The 22,400-nt window shown below is 47.5% G+C and overlaps 2 protein-coding genes across 2 annotated transcripts in view; both read left to right on the top strand.

The window, feature by feature from the left end:
• Positions 1 to 11,129, top strand: part of LOC131810216 (conserved oligomeric Golgi complex subunit 2-like) — a 29,402-nt gene extending 18,273 nt beyond the window's left edge. The window contains exon 3 of the mRNA XM_059137888.1: positions 10,862 to 11,129. Coding sequence (XP_058993871.1) covers positions 10,862 to 10,955 — 94 coding nt within the window. The 3' untranslated portion in view covers positions 10,956 to 11,129. The remainder of the gene's footprint in view (positions 1 to 10,861) is intronic.
• Positions 11,130 to 11,590: 461 nt separating this feature from the next.
• The window catches only part of LOC131810213 (piggyBac transposable element-derived protein 5-like), a 35,180-nt gene continuing 24,370 nt past the window's right edge, over positions 11,591 to 22,400 (top strand). Inside the window, exons 1-2 of the mRNA XM_059137881.1 lie at positions 11,591 to 12,148; positions 12,739 to 12,932. Of these exons, the coding sequence (XP_058993864.1) occupies positions 11,829 to 12,148; positions 12,739 to 12,751 (333 nt within the window). The 5' untranslated portion in view covers positions 11,591 to 11,828 and the 3' untranslated portion in view covers positions 12,752 to 12,932. The remainder of the gene's footprint in view (positions 12,149 to 12,738; positions 12,933 to 22,400) is intronic.

Here is a 22,400-nt window from a genome sequence, read left to right as displayed (position 1 = left end):
CTGCCCAAATTGGGGGCGAGGGTGTTTGAGTGTCGTTGGCCAGGATGAAAAAGCTGAAAGATGAAAAGAAGGGTAGTCTTGCTTTTTGGCCCAAAAAAAGAGGATTTAGAAAGAAAGAGACCTGTCGCCCAAAGGAGGAGGCTCCCCACTGATCCCGGCTGGGCAGGAGTCAGAGCAGAAGGGAAACTCCCATCACCAAGGAGAATGGGCTTCTCCTTCATACAAAAGCATAGGATCCCTCTCACCTGATATGTTTCTGTCCCATAGTCATCCCCCTGTGCCTGCCCCATAATAGCATTCACAGGAAATGGCTGAGAGATACATTCAACTTGCAGAATTATAGCAAATAAAGTAATCTTTGACCCATCCTGGGAGCTTCTGATTACTCGGAGGGGCCAAGCCATCCTAGGGCAAGTGCACTCATTTCAAGAACCAGTAAAATGACTCCAAGAGTATCCTAAGGGCTAGTGATCATGACTGGTCCAGAAATATTTCTGGGAGTCCCTTTTAGCATCCCTCCCATCATTTCTTCTCATCTCCAAGGGAATGGTACTTAGATATTCTGAAAGAAATATGCATGACTAGTAAACTGTGTGTGACCCCTGCCGCCTAATTCATCCCTCACCAGCAATTAACACTGATGGTTTGAAGGATGGCTACTCCCCTGGCAGGGCAAGAGCTGAAGCAGAATGTATGGGGCGAGGCGACTCTTCCCCCTGGATATAAATAATTAAACCCAGTAGCCACCCTTCCTGCCTGGCCACTGTCATTTAGGTATGGCTGATTATCCCTAAATGGGAATGAGATGGGGGCGGGGGTGGGGGAGGGAAGCAGGTGACGGTCAAAAAAACTGCAGTAGCTGCCACTGAGGGTCCAACCTGGCATTAGACTGAGCTCAAGTCCTGATTCCATCATATACGAGCTGTATGAACTTGGAAAACTGAGTTCAACTCTCGAAGCATCTGCTTTGCTTCCCCTTGGAGTGAGAATAGTCAGTAGTATTGACTTCACAGGGCTTATTAGGAGGATGAAATTAGATACTGTTCATTTAGCACAGTTTCTGGCCTATAGAAGGCACACATAAAAGTTGATTATCGTTTTTATGGACCTCCAACTTTAAGCCTTCTATAAAGAACCAAATGATATCTCTGAAAAATACCAACTGCCTACAAGGTTGTAGGGAAAGTGGTATCTTTGTTGACCTGATTAGAAAAAAGTGGAAAATCTCTCTTGTTTAAGCCTTGTTGAAAATTTTCTAAACTCTGTCCGCTCTTCTGCTTTAGTAATTAGAACAAACGTTGGAGACTCGTGGTTTTCTGAGAACTGAGTTGCTCGTTGTAATGCAGGGCAATTCGACATTAGTGTTTATTTAAAAAATTACCGCAAATGAAGATAAATGGTGAGACGTGCACTAAATTTGATGAAACTCCTGATGTGAGTGTTTCTTCTTGGGATTCTCTCTCTCTCTCTTTTTTCTCCTATGATCTGAGAGCAGATTACATTCTACTTGGGTGATGGCTCAGGTCAAATGTGTGGTTTTGCAGGTGCCTAGCCTTTCACAGACAATCTTGGAAGAACCATCATTGTCTCTGTAAGAAAACGGAGGGAAAGATGTGATTTTAACACTCAGCCTACAACAGTTCAACAATCTACCAATGTGAATTTAGAAACGCTGAGCAGGTCCCCCTTCTAGTAAGGAATATCTCTCCCTTTTTCTTATAATACCTGAGTTTCTACAACTGAGCAATCTACTCTTTTGTGTAAAACAGCTTCCCAGGATTGTTTCTCCTTTAAACGCAAGTGAACTTTGGGGATGGCACTCAGATCCCTTTCTTTTACTGGACAACTGTGGAGCAGGGGTTGGGTGTGTTTCAAGAGGGAAAATATCCACAAGGGGACAGAAAAAGTACATAAATGTACAAAATCCCATTTTCCAAGAATATAAAAAGCTAACTTCCAGGGGAGCCTGGGTAGCTCAATTGCTAAGCATCTGCCCTTCGGCTCAGGTCATGATCCCAGGGGCCTGAGAATCCAGCCCCGTGTCGGGCTCCCTTCTCAGAGGAAAAACCTGCTTCTCCCTCTCTCACTCCCCCTGCTTGTATTTCCTATCTCATTGTGTCTCTGTCAAATAAATAAATAAAATCTTAAAAAAAAATGCTAACTTCCAATATTTATTTTTTTTCGTTTGCTCTAAATATCTCAATGTTCACTTGTTGAAAGCAATTGATTGAAGCCCTAGGAAGAAGTGGTAGATTGAAGCACTCATCAGAGTTCTTTGTGCTGCTTTGCAGGGGTCTGGCTGCACTAAATTATTTCAAGAAGTATTAACTATCTAAGTCACTCAGAAGAAGCCATTTACCTATTTGATTTTCTTTTTTTGAAGAGAATCTTTTTTTTTTAAGATTTTATTTTTTTGTCAGAGAGAGAGAGGGAGCGAGAGCGAGCACAGGCAGACAGAGTGGCAGGCAGAGACTGAGGGAGAAGCAGGCTCCCTGCCGAGCAAGGAGCCCGATGTGGGACTTGATCCCAGGACGCTGGGATCATGGCCTGAGCCAAAGGCAGCTGCTTAACCAACTGAGCCACCCAGGCGTCCCCCTATTTCATTTTCTGTGGTTTTTGATCCTTCCCCCAAATTCTCACAGGCCTCCGCAGCTGGCACAGTGTCCGTTCCCATAACTATAATCCCTGTCCCATACTCTCACCTCCATCATACATCATACATACCTGATACAACCCCACCTTGGTAAAAACCCAACCCTCTGTCCACCTTACATCTGCCCCTGGCAGCTGAAGGTGGTTGGTGAGAAAAGCAACGATGCTGGAAGCTTTCACATTAAGTTTTTTTTTTTTTTTTAAGATTTTATTTATTTATTTGACAGAGAGAGATCACAGTAGGAGAGAGGAAGGGAAGAGATCACAGAGAGAGGAAGGGAAGCAGGCCCCCTGCTGAGCAGAGAGCCCGATGTGGGACTTGATCCCAGGACCCTGAGATCATGACCTGAGCCTAAGGCAGCGGCTTAACCCACTGAGCCACCCAGGCGCCCCTTTCACATTAAATTCTCAGCCACAAATCCAAGTATGTTTCTCTGACTGACAGAATCTCCGCTCTTCTCATGAAATATTTTGACTATTTCACATCTTCTTTCCTCCAACCTTAAGCCAGGGCTTCTCAACACTGGCCACACTTTTGAATCACCTGGAAGACTTTAAAACACAGGAGTGCCCACCTCCAGAGGATCTGATCTAATTGGTGTAAAACCAATTAGATTAATATCCAATTAGGGTCTGGATATAAGTGTGCTTTTAAAATTCTCCCAGGGATTCTAATGTACAGCCATTTTGTTCAGAGTGAGAACTGAACACCTTCCATCAGATACAGCTGATGACCGACCATTCTGATGACTTCACTGAGAAAAGTAAATTGAGGGCACCTGGGTGGCTTCAGCTCAAATCATGGTCTCAGTGTCTCGGGCTCTCACATCAGGCTCTCTGCTCAGCAGGAAACCTGCTTCTCCCTCTCCCTCTGCCTGCCTCTCTTCCTACTTGTGATCTCTCTCTCTTTCTCTCTGTGTCAAATAAATAAATGAATTAAATATTTTTAAAAAAGAAAGAAAAACAAATTGGGTGGGTGTGTAGGTGGCTAAGTGGTTAAGCGTGTGAATCTTGGCTCAGGGTTATGAAATCGAGCCCCACGTCAGGCTCCATGCTCAACGGAGAATCTGATTGAGATTCTCTCCCTCTCCTTCTGTCTCTTCCCCCTGTATGTGTGTGCTCCTGCTCTCTCTCTCTCTCTTTCTCTCTCTCTGTCAAATAAATCTTGAATAGAAAAATCGGTAAGGAAAGAAGACCCACAGAATCCCACTAAGTTTACCTGGGTGGAACCCTTATTCCAATCCCTTCTGAGTGAGGACAAGCCCCTCCACTTGGGGTTTCTTCTCATTTCCCTGATCTCTGAGTATGAATGTGCTCCAGGACCCAACCTCAGACTTCTCCTCTGTCTACACTGAGTCCTTGGTGACTGTCCCTCTTCTACCATCTGTCTCCTGATGACTCCACATCTCCACCTCCAGTCCAGACCTGGATTTTGAGCTTTCTCCCACTGCCTGCTTTCCAGATCTACCTAGATGAGTTAAACCCAACATGTTCAAAACCAAGCTCTTATTCTTCTGGAGCTCTGCTGGTATTGCAATAGCTCAAACAGGAAACTGTAGAGTCATTCTTGATTCATCTCTTTCACTGCCCACGTTTAATTCTTTGGTAGAAGCTGTGGATTCTATCTTCAAAATATATTCTAAATCTGACCAGTTCTCCACACTTCAGTTACTCCCACTGTGGTCCAAAACACCGTCTTCTATAGCCTGAGTTATTGTAATAGTCTCCTATCTGGTCTTCTGGATTCCATTTTTGCTCTGTTCTAGTTTATTTTCCACTCAGCAGTTAAAGCAATCCGTTTAAGACAAAAGTCAGACCTTGTTATTTCTCTGCTCTAAGATCTCCAATGGCTCCCCACTTCACTCAATACAAAATTCAGTCTTACAAAATTTAACACTCAACTTCCTTCTCAACTCATCTCCCACCTCTTCACTCAGCTGTCTCTGCCTCCACTCACCAGCCTCCTTAGTGTCTAACAGAGTCCAGCAAGTGCGTGCCTCCCTTGGGGGGTTGCACTTGTTTCCTCTTCTTAAATGTACCCGTCTTGTTCTCTGAATCCACTCAAGGATCTGCCAATGTCTTCTTATCAGAGTAATCTCCCCTAACTGCACACACAGCCAGCACCAGCACCATCACAATGAACATAGTTTCTGTCCCTCTCTACTTTTGACTTCTTATCAACAGTTGACATATTATATATTTATTTATTTACTGTCTGTTCTCTCTCTTCTATTTGAATGCATGTGCTATAAAAATGGTATTTGTGGGGGCTTTTTTCCTGATTTATTCTGTGTTCAGAAGAGGATTTGATACAGAATACTCAGTACATAATTGTTGAACGAATGAATGAATCAATGGAAATATCAGGTTATCTCAATCATAAGAGAGATTTCTCTCAAGCATTTTCTATAGTATTGCCCTATTACATTCTCTGCACCTCTGGGTTGATTAGTAGATAAAATCATTATGTAAAATCAGTTTGAGCAAGGTTGGATCCTTAAGCTTCTATGTCACCTAGGACTCCAAATGTCACGGTGTACCATGCACATTTGCCTCCAGCCTTCTCCCCCATATTTTGGTCATGGTTCAGCAGCTGTGGCATCGTTCAGCTTTCTTTTCCCCTCCCCTGTCTCAGTTCCAGGAGGTCCTCCTTGGCTTTGGGCCCCCTCCTTGTGGGTGATGAAGGCAATGTAGGGAGAGGCAGCAGCTTCCCTGACTCACCCCTGCTTTCTCCATTCATACTGATCCAGTAACGCATAGCCTGTGCAGTACAGGGCTGGCCAGGTCAGTCTCTGCCACCTTAGGACCTCATTTTTGTTCCCTGCGGCAGCTTGGCCATTTGCAAAATCAGAAATTGTAAAAGTACAAACAGGAGACAATATGCCATATTTTATAGATTTTAAGATGCCCCTCCCCTCCCATTTTCTTTCACATCTCCAATGTCAGGAATTGTCTTATAGTTGGGGCTGAGCAGGTGGAAGTCCCTGTAAAGTTACCACAGCTTGACCCTGTTCCATGTGGTTACTGCTCCTAGGGCACAACTGATCATCTACATCCCTTGGCATGCCAAGCCACAGGCCTTTTGAGGACCATTTAAAGAAAGAAAATAAACTGGTTATTATATGAAAATCTCAGATAAGGAAAAAAAAAAAAAAAGAAACCCCACCAGCATCAAACCAAGCAGAATGGAGGGGTGGCAATTTGGATGACCTCAGAATACTTTTATAAGAAGTGCAGCATGCAAAACAATCTGGAGAAAGGAGAACAAAGCTGGAGGTATCAGCTTCTTGGATTTCAAGATATACTACAAAGTTATAGTAATCAAAACAGTAGGGTACTGGGAGAAAATATACGCATAAATCAATGGAAACAGGATAGAGAGCCCAGAAATAAATCCACAATTATATGGTCAATTAATCTTTGACAAAGGAGGCAAGTATATGTAACAGAAGAAAGTCTCCTCAAAAACAGTGTTGGGAAAACTGGAGAGCCATATGCAAAAGAATGAAACTAGACCACATTCTTTTACCATACACGTAAAGAAACTCAAAATGGATCAAAGATCTAAATGTGAAGTGTGAGGTGTGCCTGTCTTGCTCAGCCTGTACAGGATGTGACTCTTATTCTTGAGGCTGTGAGTTTAGGTCCCACATTCAGTGTAAAGCTTACTTAAAAAAAAAAATTAAATGAATAAATGAGAGACCTGAAACCATAAAACTCCTAAAAGACAATAAGCAGTAATCACTTGGAGATTGGTTTAGCAACATTATTTGTGGGTATGTCTGCTTAGGCAAGGGAAACAAGAACAAAAATAAATTATTAAGACTACAACAAAATAAAAAGCTTTTGCACAGTACGGGAAACCCGCAACAAAACCAAAAGGGAACCTACAGAATGGGAGAAGATAGTGGTGAATGATAAATATAATAAAGGATTAATAACCAAAATATGTAAAGAACACACACACACACACACACACAAAACCCCAAAAAAACCCAAACCCCAACATATAATCCAATTGAAAAATGGGCAGAGGACTTAATAGACATTTTTCCAAAAAATATATAGAGACATCCAATAGACATGTGAAAAGATGCTCAATATCACTCATCATCAGGAAAATAAAATCAAAACCACAGGGAGATCTATCACCTTATACTTGTCAGAATGGCTAGTATTAAAAAGACAAGAAAGAACAAGTGTTGGCCAGGATGTGGAGAAAAAGGAACCTCTGTACATTTTTAGTGGGAATGTAAATTGGTGCAACAACTGTGGAAAACAGTATGGAGGTTCCTCAAAAAATTAAAAATGGATTTACCATATGCTTTAGTAATTCTAGTACTTGATATTTACCCAAAGGAAATAAAAACACTTGATTCAAAAAGATATATGCCCTCCTAGGTTTTCTGCAGCACTATTTATAATAGCCAGTATATGGAAGCAGTTCAGGTGTTTATCAGTAGATGAATGGGTAAAGATATGGTGTATATAGATATATAATGGAATATTATCCAGCTATAAAAAAGAATGAGATCTTGCCATTTGTGACAACATGGCTGGATCTAGAAGGTATTAGGTTAAGAGAAATGTCAGACCGAGAAAGGCAAATACCATATGATTTCACTTCCTTTTTTTTTTTCTTTTTAAGATTTTATTTATTTATTTGAAAGAGAGAGAGATCACAAGTAGGCAGAGAGACAGGCAGAGAGGCAGGTGAAGCAGGGTCCCCATCGAGCAGAGAGCCCGACTTGGGGCTCGATTCCAGGAACCTGGTATCATGACCTGAGCCAAAGGCAGAGGCTTTAACCCACTAAGCCACCCAGGGGCCCCTGTAATTTCACTTCTATATGGAATATAAAAAAAAGAAACAAGTGAACAGACAAAATAAAAAAAAAACAGAAATAGACTTTTAAATACAAAGAACAAACTGGTGGTTATGGGAGGGAAGGTGAATGGGGGATGGGTGAAATAGGTGAAGGGGTTTAAGAGGTACAAATTTCCTGTTATAAAATAAATAAAATAATTTCCTGTTCTCATCTGGAGATGAAAAGTACAGCATTGGGAATACAGCCAATGATATTATAATAAGTTTATATGGTGACGTGATGATATGCTTACTGTGGTAATCACTGAGTAATGTATAGAATTGTCAAATTACTATGTTGTACACCTGAAACTAATTTAACATTGAATGTCAGCTATATGTCTAATAATAATTTTTTAAGTGCAGCATGACAGAAGCTCTGGGTGGCTCGGAGGAACATATTGTGAGAAAAATCTGGGCACTGAAATCTCTCAGTTAGAAAGTAAATAAAAGTAGTGAGATTCTTAATGTGAGGTTTGGAAAAACGTTAACCAAAAATTTTAAGTTTTATTTTATGTATGCATTAAGGCCATATGTAATAAAAATCTGTCTAAATACTTACCAAAGAGCTTTTTGAATACATTTTAATTAAAATATTAATGAAAAGAAAACATTGTATCATAGTTTGAATGGTAGCATTTTTTGTTTCTTATTAAACTGATGAGGGAGCAAGAGGCTGGCTGAGAACAGAGCAGGGGCTGGCGCCTTGCACCCCCTCTCCACCCACTCCCCTTGGTAATATGTGTGACATTTCACAGGCACCCCTGACGGCCCTAAAAGAAGAGCAAATGGTTATCTTGCAGAGATCACAGTCCTGCAAGGCAGGAGTCTCTCTTGGTTTACAAATGTCCTTGAGATTTACTACAAAGAAGTTGTCTTATCAATAGCCCAATTTCCAAGGACACATAACTCAGTTCCTCAAGCCTTAACGTCACCCTCCCCTCCATAAAAAACCGAAGGAGACGGAGGTAGAAGGAAAAGTAAATAAAGTTAATTTTCTTTTAAGACCTAACTCTCACTAACAAGGACGTTTGATAGCAGGAATGTAACATTCCACCAGGAGACTCCCAATTGTCTTTATGTTAGTGCCTCATTAGAGGGAAAGTGGCCTTGGCTTGATAGTAACCAGGCCTTCAATATCCTGATAGTCTTCTTTACCCCAATAGCCCTTCTGAACACCCCTTTGTCCTCACCTACCCAACTCCTGTGTATATAACCAGCCACTCCTCACAGGCCCTGGGCAGCTGCATCTCTGCCTGCCCACGGGTCCTGTCCCCATGCTCTAATAAACCACCTTTTTGCACCAGAGACGTCTTAAGAATTCTTTCTTTACCCGTCGGCTCCGAACCTCACCCCACCGAACCCCACCTAGGTTCTGGGACTTCATCAAAACTATACCAGGAAAGAAGGCCAAGACTCAATGAAATATGGCTATTATCCCCAGTTTCACAAGAGCATGAACCTCTCTGCCTAACAAAGCCTAGGAATCTACTACAGAAATGGGTTGTTCTTACTACCCTGGAGCCTTTTGTGCAGACTATGAACCAAAAGCTCAATATTAATCTTAAAATTAATTATATTACAAAGTTGTATTATTTGGAAGATGTGTTTAAATTGAGGGAGCAGGAGGCTGGCTGAGGACAAAGCAAGAGCTGGCGCCTTGCACCCCCCCCTTCATCCGCTCCCCTCCATAGGTGTAGCATTCCTCAGGCACCCCTGACTGCCATAAAATGATAAATAGTTAACTTGCTGAGATCACAATCCTACAAGACAGGAGTCTCCCTTGGTTTGCAAATGTCCTTGAGATTACAACAAAGAAGTTACCTTATCAATAGCCCAATTTCCAAAGACACAGAACTCAGTTCCTCAAGCCTAATGTTACCCTCCCCTCCATAAAAACCGAAGGAGGTGGAGGTAGAAGGAAAAGTAAATAAAGTTAAATTTCTTCTAAACCTAAATCTCATTAACAAGGATGCTTGATAGCAGGAATGTAACATTCCACCAGACTCCCAATTGTCTTTAAACCTAAATCTCATTAACAGGGATGCTTGATAGCAGGAATGTAACATTCCACCAGGAGACTCTCAATTGTCTTTACTTGATAGTAACTAAGCCTTCAATATCCTGATAGTATTCTTTGCCCCAATAGCCCTTCTGAATACCCCTTTGTCCTCACCTACCCAACTCCTGCGTATATAACCAACCACCCCTCACAACCCGGGGCAGCAGCAGCTCTTCCTGCCCACGGGTCCTGTCCCCGTGCTTTAATAAACCACCATTTTGCACCAAAGATGTCTCAAGAATTCTTTCTTGGTCATCGGCTCCGGACCTCAGCCCACCAAACCTCACCTAGGTTCTAGAACTTCATCATTTTGATCCCTTTCAATTATTTTTTAAAATATATATCATTAAATTTTAGAGGAGTACTACAGAATTCCTAATTGCAGAATTTGAACTTGAGCTACGCAATCTTACTTTTCGTCTTCAATCTATGTGTCATTGACCATTTTAAGTCTGATTACCTGTATGAACTCTCTTCAGAATCTTTCCCTGGTTAACACAGTATAGAGAAGTGCTGGAAACCAGTTCTTTTCTGTGACACAATTCTTCCAACGGAGTTGAAATGCTTTGCAAACAATTTCACGTATATCAGCCAATTCATATACAAAGCAATGTCATGTGAATCCTTTCCTTTTTATATATCATCTTTCAGTGATGATCAGGAATTCATGCTGGTACAGAGACTCTGGTTTGGGAGGAGGAAACAGGGGCTTGCGAGGGGAGGGCGAGAGCAGAAGCTGCTCACCTGCTGTTAGAACTGACCTTAGCTGGTGGTACCAACATCTTCACCCTTTATGCATCTGCATCCTTTATGCATGAAATAGCAATATGCCTTTCCCTTTCGTGTAATCCTTATTTAGTTAATACCCAGTAGGATTTGCAAGCCCTTCACATCTCTGTGGATTTATTTTATTTCAGAGTGCAAGTGACTTTATGGCCCAATTACCATCATTGTGACTTATTGCATTATTGTGGGAGGGAGAGAGGAGCAAGAAACGCCTGATCATGTGTATCGTCATCAATGGAATGAGTGCCACGCACTCCTGGCCAAGGCAGAGGGATGATGAAACCTTTCTGATCTATTGTTTATCAGAACACTGAAGCCTGGGTGATTGTGCCGTATTTTAACAGACAAGTGTGTCAAATGTATGGGTGAAGATGTTGCAGTGGTGGTGTTAGAGTAATTAATATTTGGAAGGTAATGAATACTTTGAGTTTAAAGATGTCAAAGGTCAAAGACGGGAGGAATGACTAAGATCGGATGTTGACCCCCTCAAATTACAGGGGTATTGAAGCGAGACTGAGTCACCACCTGACCCCAGGAATGAACCAGCGAGGCGGGCTCCTTATTAGAGCAAGGCTCCCGGAAGCCAGATAGCCCTTGTGCTTGCAAGAGCTCAAGGCACAGCCGGTTGTGGAGCACCGAAGCAGCAGCAGCCACAGCAGCCACGGGAATCGTGACCCTCCGGCCGGGCGCCTACCTAGAATTTCCGCAGCGCCTGGTTCAGAACCACCGGGGCGGACAGCTCCCCGCCGCCGCCGGCGCCGACTGCGGAAGGGGACCGAGAGCGCGGGCTTCACGCTCCGTGAGCTCGGGCGGCGGGAAGACCGGCTGCGTCCCCCCCCAACCCCCGACACCCACTCGGTTCCTCCCTTCCCCCTGCAGGGCCGCGCGGGGCCTGCGGGTGGCCGTCCCGGGCCACACGTCCCGCAGGCGAGGAAGTCACCGGCCGCCCTCCCCCCTGCCGCCGCCGCCGCCGCAGCTGCTCTCCTCGCCCCGCTCGGCCGAGGGCTGTGGGGCGTGCCCCGCGAGGCCCCGCCCCGGCCTGCTCCCCATTGGCCGGCGGGCCGGAGGTGCGAGGAGGCGGGGTCGGTCTCTGGCGGCTCCCGCCGGGGAAGGTCGGCCAGGGAGCGCCGGGTGCCGCGGGAGGGCGCGCGGGGACGCAGCAGGCGCCGAGGAGACGTAGCGGCTGCGCCTGGGCCCGGCCGCAGCCCCTGCCTCCCGCCCTCCCGCCCTCGCGCCCTGCGTCCCTCCGCGGCCTGCAGCCTGCGGCGCCCGAGCTCCGAGGGCGCTTCCTCGGGCGCTGGGCCCGAGGCGGCCCAGACGGCGGGCCGGCCGGGCGCGGGGCGGCGGGCGCTGTGCTGCGGGCTGCGCTGGTGGGGGGCGGCGGGCCGCGGCGCGGGCCCAGTGCCCAGCGCGTGCGGCCGGGAGGCGCTCTGGGGGGCGGGCGCGCGGGCGGCGCCCGGGGCTATGGCCCAGGTCGGCGGGAGCGCGCGGAGGAGGGCGCCGGCGCTGCTCGAGGCGGCCCGCGCGCGCTACAAGAGCCTGCACATCTGGGACGACGTGTTCGGCGAGTCCGGCCCGGACAGCGGCGGGAACCCCTTCTACAGCACGTCCGGCGCCTCGCGCTCCTCCTTGGCCGCCTCCTCGGACGCCGAACACGAGCGCCCCGGCCCCCCGCTGCCTCCCGACGCCCCCCGAAGCGCAGGAGTCCGACGAGGACGAGGCCAGCACGGGTTGGAGTGCCACGCTGCGGGACCGCCCGCCCCTGCGCTTCGTGGACACTGGCGGTAAGGCGCGGCCCGCGGGTACGGGGGTGGCCTGGGGTGGCGTGAGCGCGGGGCTGGGAGAACTCCAGACGCTCCGCGGGCCGGCTGCTTGAGGTCGGCTTTTAGGTCAGCACACAGATGGGGCCCTGGCAGCGGGGATTTGAAGTGGGAGAATCAATCTGGTTGCGTGGTGGTGGTTGGTGGGGCCGCTCTGACTTCCCCGCTGATGGAGAGGATGAGGAGGAGGCCCAGGTGGCACCCTGCCGCTGGCAAGGACCCAAGGGGGGGGCCTTCCCTCCCTTGCTGGGAGTGTCCAACCCAGTCACACCTGTGGGGTTGCTCCTTAGGGGTGCGTTTGAGTTAGGTTCCTAAAGCCCGATGCAGCTTGTGTGTGTGTGTGTGTGTGTGTGTGTGTGTGTGTGTGTCTGTGTGTGTTTGTTGCGGGTGGGGGGTACGTAAATCGTTTTGTGTGGATGGCCCCAGAGCAGCGTTACCCAGGTGCCAGGGGTGGGGCAGCCAGCCTTTGGAGGGAGGCCTAGTGTGAGCCGGGACGTCTTCACTGGCTCATGTTTTCTCCAGTGAATCTGACCAACTTTGTGCATGCCTTTCAGGATCACTTGCTGAGAGCAGAGAAGAGTGAGAGGACCAGTTATCAGCGTTAAGCTGTCTGCTCTCGCTCCAGAAGGCACTTGTGTGTTCTGCTTACCGACACGGTCATGGTCAAGCCCCTGATATCTGGAGGTCGCAGGCCTGCTGGCTTTTGTGGCTGCTTGAAATTCTCCTTTACTGCCTACTTTTTGGGAAGGTAATTCTGACATGTCTCTGCTTAGCCTGCAGAAGCTCTGCGGCCTCTACCCTCTGGGAGAGGTGGAGACCAGCCAGCAGTCCCACCTGTCCCCTGATGCTTTCTGTTCCTTGCTCGACAGCCTACTGTGGCAGGCCCTTGTTTCTGCACACCATTTTCTTGTGTTGAAGAGTGTGCAACCAGTGTTGTGGAGGACCAGGGAGTGGCCATACTGGACCCAATGCCGCTCTCCCTGTGGCTCTCCATGATTGTTGTTCAACCATAGGAGGGCAGGCCAAAGGGAACCCTGGCTGGTGCCTGGGCTTGGATCTGGACCTTGTGCCACAGCCTGCTGGTAGGCTGATTGGGTTGGCTGGACTCTCTCAGCAGGGAGTGGTCTGCAGACCTCCCACGGACAGGCTGCAGTGTGGACACCCTGAGCTACAGCTGGGCTCTAGGGTCTGAGTCAACTGTGCTGTGTTTTGGAATGGGTGAATTTAACATATTCTCATTTAGGCTTCAATTCAGAGTTTGGGAATTTTGAAAGTCACATCACCCTGCATAATCCTTTTAAACCCCATACATTTCCCAGAATGTCATAAGGGTTTCCAGCCCCAGATGGCTGTTTTCCATTCAATTAGCTCTTTAAGAATTGTACGTACCCAGAGCTCTGGTTTGGCAGACTTGATGCTGTGAGTGCTGTGATCCAGTTTTTCATCTTCGACCATGAGAGACATGTCCTCTTGTTTCCCTCCCTCTCTGGAGAAAATAGGGGAATCGTGTGAGCTTAAGCCTGGTTATGACTAAGAGCCATGAGTGTTGGTCTGAGAAGGATGAGCACACCTAGATACATTTTCAAGCAATATTATGTTTCTCAGTAACCTATACTTGGGAGAAATTCTGCGTCAGAGCAATTTAGTCTAGCCACTGAAGCACTTAAATGGTCATGAAGTTCAGGATCATTTGTTATTTAGCATCAGGTTCAAATTCTGCTTCCTTTGGATGTGCACTGAGCTCACATCTGGACCCGAGAATCACAGGCAGGCAGGTGCTTTAACCAAAGACATTTAGTGGTTATTGGATGGTATTTATACCCAATTTTGTTTTCCGTTTTTTTGTGGAAGCTTGCTTTTAAAATCCAGCCCTAATGAAGAATTTCCTTTTCTTCTTGAAACAGTCTTCCCCTGTGGGATATTCAGGGTAGTGGTGGAAGGGTGATGTGGATGGTTTATTAAGCATGAGTTCAGATGGCCTGGAACAATGGGATATGATTTATGGGGCCTGGAAATAGATGCCGGGCAGAGAAAACCCTTGTGCCCCACGGTGGGGGGGGGGGGAGATGGACGGGTTTGGTAAGAGTGAGAGCTGCACCCTGGCCAGTCTGAGAGCAGAGAAGCTCAGGCTCTGAGGTTTATTAAAGTGTCAAATATAGCCCCACTTTAGGAAGGCAGCTTGGGCCTGTCTTCCATCTTTGTTCCCTGGTTCACTGACAGACGTCAGCGGGCCGGTGGGGTAGGAAAGGGTGGCAAACAGGACGGTGGCATTTGGATCTGTGATCAACCCTCGAATAGGAAAATCCGTAGCAGAAATGGCTGTTGCTGCTAGAAGCAGATGAGGAAAGCAAAGGACTTAGGGAACAGGTTTCATGCCTGCCTTCTGCTGCAAGAGTGTGTGTGTGTGTGTGTGTGTGTGTGTGTGTGTGTAGATAAGTGAATGTGTATGTGTGCATAGGTGTCTTACACATAAATATGTATTGTATGTATTGCTTGTGCTGGCTTGGGCTGGTTGGGGATTTTGGTTTTGGTTTTAAATTAGAGATCACAGGTGCTGTCTAGGAGTCCCCTGATGCCCTAGACTCCCTGCGCCGGAGAGAGGCATCGGCACTGGGCACCCCTGAGCTTGGATCTGCATCTGGAGTGCAGTAGGGAGGCACCTGGTGCCCAGCCGAGGGGCGGAGGGCAGGGAGGCAGAGGTGTTTCTGTGGTTCAGGTTGAGACCAGTCCGCGAGCAGCTCTTCTAGTCTTCCAGTCTTCCCAGATTCTTCCTTCTGTTCTGTCCACGCATTTAGCTTCCTGGATCAGGCGCTCCAGAAGTGCAGCCAGCAGATAGGAGTGGAGGTACCCTCTCCCTCTCCCCCTTCCCTCTCCTCCCTGGCTTCTGGTTGTGCCTGGAGATATGGGCCCCCTTGAGGTGATTTAAATACAAAGACCATGCTCGCCCTGCTGTCTCTTAAACCCTGTCTGAAGGGAGGGTCAGCCTGGAAGCTGGAGATGCGTGCTGGGACCCCAGGGTCCAGAACCTTCTCCTGATCAGACTTACAGCTCTCCCTCTAAAATAACCCCTTCAAGCTGTCAGCCTCACCTGCCCACTGTGTAAATAACTGACACAGCAGGCGGGCTCACTCCTTGGAAGCAGCACGAAATTCAGGACACGCTGGTTTCCGGGCTTCTGCCCTTCTTATTTCCCATTCCGAGCAGTCTTGTGACTTGTTCCCTCTGAGGAGGCAAAGGAACAGGCAGATTCCCAGATGCTTCAGGGGCCCCTCTGTGTTTGGCTTTGTCAGTGGTTCCTTTGCCGTGGCTAGCTGGATTCTGAGCTGTTTGCTTTTTCTCTTAGAGGCTGGACATCCTAAGAGGTTTTTTTTTTTCTGTGTACCGTGTCAGCAACCCTCGGTAATTATTCAGTAGGGAGGTGTGACCTTGAGAAGCTGAAGACGACCGTAGGGCTTTGGAAATTAACATGGTTAAATGTTTTATCTTAGGGTTTGTTGTTGGTTTACTCGGCTTAAAGTCTTTTTTGACTGAGAAGTAAGAGGAGAAACATCTTAAAGCTAGAGTTAAATGTATATGCTCGTAATGGGTTTGTGAGCTGAGGTACCTTGGCCCTCATCATTGGTGTCCACGGTGAGCCCCTGCTCCCAGCTTTAGCTCTGTATGGCATTCGGTGGCTCCGGGAGGAGCTGGGTGTCTGGGCGAGCGACAGGGTACGCCTTCTGCAGTGCTCCCTAATAGTCAGCCACGTACCCCTACCACACAGAATTCAGAGAAGGGACCTTCCTGGAGGGAGGTGGTGTTCAGGCCGTGGGCATGACGGTGACCACAACCAGCGGGCCCCGGTCATAGTGTTCCATTTCATAACCACGCCAAACCTTTGCGAGTACTCCGAGAGAGCCGCGATCACCTCCACTTCACAGAGAAACATGGTTTCCTCTGAGGCGATGAGATTACCTGGGGAAGTGGTAGCCTTCTCTCGAGGGAGACTTGATTAATCAGGGAAGGTCGTGCCTTTTTAGTTATTTTTTTTTTCTTTACAGCATCTGAAAACTTTTGCTGTCAGAAATACTTTTGTATTTTTACAGGGAATTGCTTGTAACTTTTTCTCAGGGCGTACGCAGTTCAGTGAGGTCTAATGCATGTATGGATTTGGATTTGTGTAACCAATCTGCACAGTCGGATAAGAGACAGGAAATCTGGAATGTTATCTCTTTATTTAATCTGTCTCAGCCCCTGTGATGAGCGTCAATAGAGCACTTCTGCAGGCAGCAGGGCTCTGAATCCATGGGGAATCTGGGGGTTGTGTGGGGTCTGGTACTCAGTTTTATTTTATTTATTTTATTTTTTTAAAGATTTTATTTATTTTATTTGACAGATAGAGATCACAAGTAGGCAGAGAGGCAGGCGGAGAGAGGGACGAGGAAGCAGACTCCCTGCTGAGCAGAGAGCCCGATGCGGGGCTCGATCCCAGGACTCTGAGATCATGACCTGAGCCGAAGGCAGAGGCTTTAACCCACTGAACCCTACAGGCGCCCCTGGTACTCAGTTTTAGAGTTGAAAACTCACCTTTATTTTTAAGAAGTGTGATTGTGTATTTTTTTCTTATTAATAAGTAATATATGTACATTTTAGGGAAAAATGATGAAATTTTAAGAAATCCCATAACCCCTCATGACCTTAGCTAATCATAGTTAATCATATTGAGTATATTATTCATATATCTTAGGTGTCAGCTTGTTGGGTGACCTGCTCTTTAATTGTAATTAATATATTGTAGTCGTTTTCCATTTACATTTTTAAATGTCGATTTTAATGAGTCCGCGGTATCACACAGTTTCCTCTGGGTCAGTGTTGTTGCTGCCTCCCTCTTGTATTTGTTCTGCTGTGATAAATATTCTTGAAACCTAAGTCTGTGTGCACATCTGTAGCACAATCCTTAGCAGAAAATGACCGAAGCAGAATTGAATCAAGGACCCACTGTAAGGTTTTTGGTGTCCGTGGTGAAATAGGTCTCCAGAAACATATCTACAATGCTCCTGCCGGCTGTGCACCGAAATCCTTAGAAAGTCATGCTCGGAGGACCTGCTCCAGTGTGTGATTCCTGCCCGCTGGGGCTCTTAGAGGACCGTTGCCTTTGGTAAAGCTTGCTGAGGTGTAACACACACACACAGCACGTGAGTTCTAGCATGCGGCACGCTGTGTGTAACTACTACCCAGATGAGGATCAGGAACGTTCTGAGCACACCAGAGGTTCCCTCCTGCTCCTTCCCAGTCAGTCACTCCCTGCCCCCTGCTTCTCTTCCATCACCAGCGATCAAGTTTGCCTGTTACCTTGCTCTGGTGGTTCGGTTCCTCAGGACATCTGTGGATTCCTTCTTGTTGTCGCATATGTGGCATCTTAAATTTTGTGATCGTCTGTTGTCTTCCATCACGTAGGTACTGTAGTCGGTTATCCGTTCTCCTGTTAATGGTCTTTTACATGGTATCCAGTTTGGGGCTTCTGAGGATAAGCTGCTTCAGACATTTTTGTGGTTTTGATGGACAGATACATTTCCCTTGAGCATGTAAACCTAGGAAAAGGTTTTCCAGGTCCTAGATTAGATTCGGGTCTCCCCTGTCGACCTCGTGGACTGGGTGATGTTTTGCTGAGGCCTGTCTTGTGCATGGCCAGATGTTGGCCACCTCCATTCGGCCACCAAATGCCCAGTGGCACCCTTTCCTCCAATTACATCAACCAAACGTTTCTCCAGGCATTGCCATATGTCCCCTGGGGAGCCAAATCACCTGCAGCTGAGAACAACTGCTTAATTTTTTTAAAATTTATTTTAAATTTATTTTTTTGAAAAGATTTTATTTATTTATTTGAGAGGGAGGGGAGAAGCAGAGGGAGAGGGAGAAGCCAACTCCCTGTTGAGTAGGGATCCCCGTGCAGGCCTGGATCCCAGGACCTTAGGATCATGACCTGAGCCGAAGGCAGATGCTTCACCGACTGAACCCCCTGGTGCTCTGAGAACCCCTGCTTCAGTACATGCTGCCACACTGTGTTCCAGTTCATCCAGCTGCCAGCGATGTGCGGGACATGCCATGTGTTAATTCAGCAACATACTGAACCCTGCTGGGATAAAATGATGAGTGAGACCTGTCTCCTGGGGTCCAGCAGGAGAGACAAAGTAAAGACAAGGAGAAAGAGCCTCTGGGAAGCAGTGGGATCAACGTTAACAGGGATTTATATGGAATTCTGGGGAGGGTCACCTGGTCCAGCGGGGTTGGGGAGGAGGTGACCCCTCTGATGGAGGTGGCCCCCTGAGCTGCTTCTGGAAGCAGAGATAATGATTACTCAGGTGAAGAGGAAGGAACAGGGCATCTCCAACTCGGGCAAATGCCAGGAGGAGAGAGAAGGTATGCCACTCTGCCCAGGGGCGGACCCACCCTTTTCCTACCCTGAGCATCCCGACCCGAGGCCTTATATACGAAAATGTCCTGAAACGCCACATGATGTCCTTGTTACCACAGCACAAGTAACTGTAGCTGGGATCCAAGGTCCCATGTTCAGGTGCAGATACAGATGTTTCCGGCGTTTCCTGGCGCCCACAGGGAGGGGAATGTGGTTGGCTCGGTGAGATCTATGAACTTAGGATGGAATCTCTGGAGAAGCCCTGAGCTCTGCCCTCAAAAGAAGGAAGAGGGAAAGGGAAAAACTCAACTTCTGTTGGCGGAAAGAGGCACGGTGTTGTCTCGGGGTGGGAGGGATGTCGTACTAAAAGGATAACAGGCTCTGAAAACACCCTGTAATGTGACGATGATGTTCCGCCCCCACTGGCACGTGGTGCAGAGAGCCCCTCTCCCCTTTGTGACTTTCAGAAAAAACTTATTACAAAAGTAGGAACCCCGGGCAATAGTTAGCTGTGTGTTTAATAAGCCACTTTACTCAAAAGTTTAGAACTGCAAATCTTGACACTCTCACTGCGACAGACTCACTCCTTGGCCAGGATATTGGAAACTTCATCTGCTTCCATTTCCAGCTTCTAGGCTCGTGGACACCCCCACCCCATCCCCATTTCTTCTGTGGAAGAGGAGCGATCTTTTACAAATATAGGCTAATCTGATGATTCCCTGCTTAAACCTTCATGTAGCTTCCGGCTGAAACCAAAGGGAATTCCAGAGTCCTTCGCAAGGCCTCCAATGCCGACAGCTGCTCCGCAGCCTTCCTTTCCAGTGTCCCCTTAGTCCCCTGTCCTGCTGTCTGCACATAATCTATTCATTTCCGCCTTCATGCCTATGGGGCCCATACCTGGAATGTTCTTCATGGCAGGCTCTGCTTGTTAGTTTGGTCTTGATTCAGATGTCACTGCCTTACCCCATCCCTCTTTGCTGCCACATTTGCTAATATGTTTCCCTTGTGGGATGAGATGCTGGATGTCTTGGTCACAGTTAGGACACGGTGAGTCCTCTGTGTTTGTTGAATAAAGGAACTAACAGAAGACCAGATGAACACACAGCTAGGTTGTTAAAAATGAGGATGGAATCAGCACCAATGGAGAAATGTCTAAACGTTTTCTACATCCCAAATAGTGGAAGAGAGGTTGGACCACTCTTGAGGGAACGGATTCCCTACTAGGAAGGCAGCGAAGCAAGTCTGGGATGTATTTTACAGGTTTTCTGTCCTGCATAGAAAACTGAACTTGGCCTCGGAGGAACTCTACAACCTTGGGCTTGTGCGGCCTACCCACTTCCTAAGAGCTAGAGACCCCCAGACAGGAGCCTATTAGAAATCTGAAGGGAAGCCAGCCTCTTGTACCCTTTTATCTGTTTAACAAGTGCTTGTGTGTCCTGTATTATGTGCAGATAGTGTTCTAAGAACTTAGTTTTTTAAAAGATTTTATTTATATATTTGAGAGAGAGAGAGAGAGGGCAGGAAGTGAAGAGGGAGGGAGAGGGACATGCAGACTCCTCGCTGAGCAGGGAGCCTGACACGGCCCTATCCCAGGACCCTGAGATCGTGACCTGAGCTGAAGTCAGATGCTTACCCACTTAGCCACCCAGGTGCCTCTAAACACTTTGTAACGTGTGTGTTCCTCATAACAATCTTGTGAGGTATTATTATCCTCATTTTTAGTATAAGGAAACTGAGTCACCGATTGGTCAAGTGATCTCGGGTGAAAGAGTTCCTTTGACTAGGGCTCGAAGAAACCCCATCCTTACGGCGTGAATGTGGAACACAGTATATCTGGTCACATCTGCTACTTAATGGTATTTCCCTTGTGAGGGGCCCTTGAAGGCCAGTGTCATTCTCCAGATCTGTCTGACCTGCTGCCTCTCTTCCTGGTGGCGGCACCTCGTTACTCAGCACCCTTTATAGTGAGACGGGGCCGCTGCCTGGATTCAGCGCGGTGGAAAATGAGCCCAAGGGTGGGCTCCACTCTCAGGCCTGGCCGTGGGAGGCCCCTGGGAGCCACACGTCAGGGATGTTGGGCCCGGCAGGCAAAAGGACCTCGTATCGAAATCACCATTTGGAGAAAAGCTGCTCCCGCATCAGCCACAGCTCTCAGGGATTAAAGGCTTGTCGGCCAGAAATGAACTTCTTCCCCAGTTGGTTCTTGGTACGTTTGGTGGGGGGTGTTAGAGGAGCCGGGTTTGCAGACACAGACGCTGAAGAAAAGTGGATTCCTCGGGGGAAGTGGATTCAGAGCAGTTGGGCCCACGCGGCATTGCTGCGTGGGGACTCCTGAGGGGCTACGAGGGAAGACAGCCCAGAGGATAAAAATCGATTCCCTGTCTCCTTGCTGCGACATTCCCACGGTGATTTTGGGAGCGGCCAGGGAAGGGTGCCGGGAAGCCACGTGCATCCTGCGCTCTGGAGATGGGTGCTGAACTGCACGTCCGTGGTTTGAGGCTGTAGACGGTTTGGAAGGGGCTAGGGGGTCAGTTTATGGCTGGAGAGGACCTGGGGCAGGAGGCCTGGGCTGTGCGTGGGCTCCCCCTGTGACTTTGCACCAAGGGGCTCCTTCCCAGGGTTCTGAGGGACAGGAAAGATGTGCGGGGAAGCCCAGAGCTGCTGGCTCATTCTGGGGAGCTTTATCTTTCTTCCTTTAAACACATGATGGCTTTTGTTCTACTTAGGAGATTTTCAGACCTTTGCAGCAACCAGGAACCTTAAAGAGGGCAAACCCAGGTTACCTATATGAGGCAGGGGAAAGCAGGTGCTGTCTTTGAAGTTGAGAGTGGGAGGGCCCCAGAGCCCCCCACCCCACCCCAGGGTGCTTCCACACCCCATCCCGCTCAGTTCCTCATACTCTAATGTGAAGGACCTTTGGCTGGGACCTGGGTCAGGAGGGGAGAGAGGCCTCTGAGAGGCACCCAGTCCTTTTCTGAGATGGTGAAGAGGACACTGATAAGTCAATGAGATTCTGGTGTTTCAAAGCCACCCAAAAGTGTCTATGGCAAAGTGATTAAAAATTGAATTATTTGGGGGCTTCCTGGGTGCCTCAGTTGGTTAAGCATCTGCCTTCGGTTCAGGTCATGGTCTCAGGGTCCTGGGATCGAGCCCCAAATCGGGCTTCCTGCTGAGTGGGAGAGTCTGCTTGTCCCTCTGCTTATGTGCTCTGTCTCAACAAATCACAATTTTTTTTTAATTTTAAAGATTTTTATTTTATTATTTTGGATGGAACTGGTATGGGAGGACACCTGTTTCCTTCTTTAGGAAACTGTTACAAAAAGAAGATCATGGATTGGGAGAGAGGATGATTTTCTAGGAAGAAAAAAGGTAAATAAGTGTAATTGTCTAAAAGTGGTGACAGTCTTGCTTGTAGATGTTCCTCCTGCATTTTGGGAAGTTGGAGAATCCGTAATACTTTCAATTAAAGTTTTTCTAAGAATCCCCAGCTGACTTTGGGGGTGGGGGGCATTGTCCTTTGTGAAGATTTTGAGCTTCTGTGAGTGAGCAGACCTCCACTCCAGAGTGACATAAAAAGCAATCTGCACCTCCTTCCTGATTTGTCTGTAATAAAACTTGCTTTCCTCAGGTCCCAGCATTTGAGGCAGATAAATATGTTCCCTTTCGTTGGCTCTTACTCATACTTCAGCAAGATTTCCCATGTGCTTTCCTTGGCTGGCTGGGAAACTGGACCACAATTTATGGCATCTTAGGGGACAGGTGCGTAGAATTCCAGTAGGATCCCGGAACAGAACCTAATTGGAGATTAGAGACCATTGCGGT

Source organism: Mustela lutreola, chromosome 10 (assembly GCF_030435805.1).
Source record: "Mustela lutreola isolate mMusLut2 chromosome 10, mMusLut2.pri, whole genome shotgun sequence".
Lineage (NCBI taxonomy): Eukaryota > Metazoa > Chordata > Mammalia > Carnivora > Mustelidae > Mustela > Mustela lutreola.
Note: the sequence above shows the minus strand (reverse complement) of the source record. Positions and strands in the feature narration are given on the sequence as shown.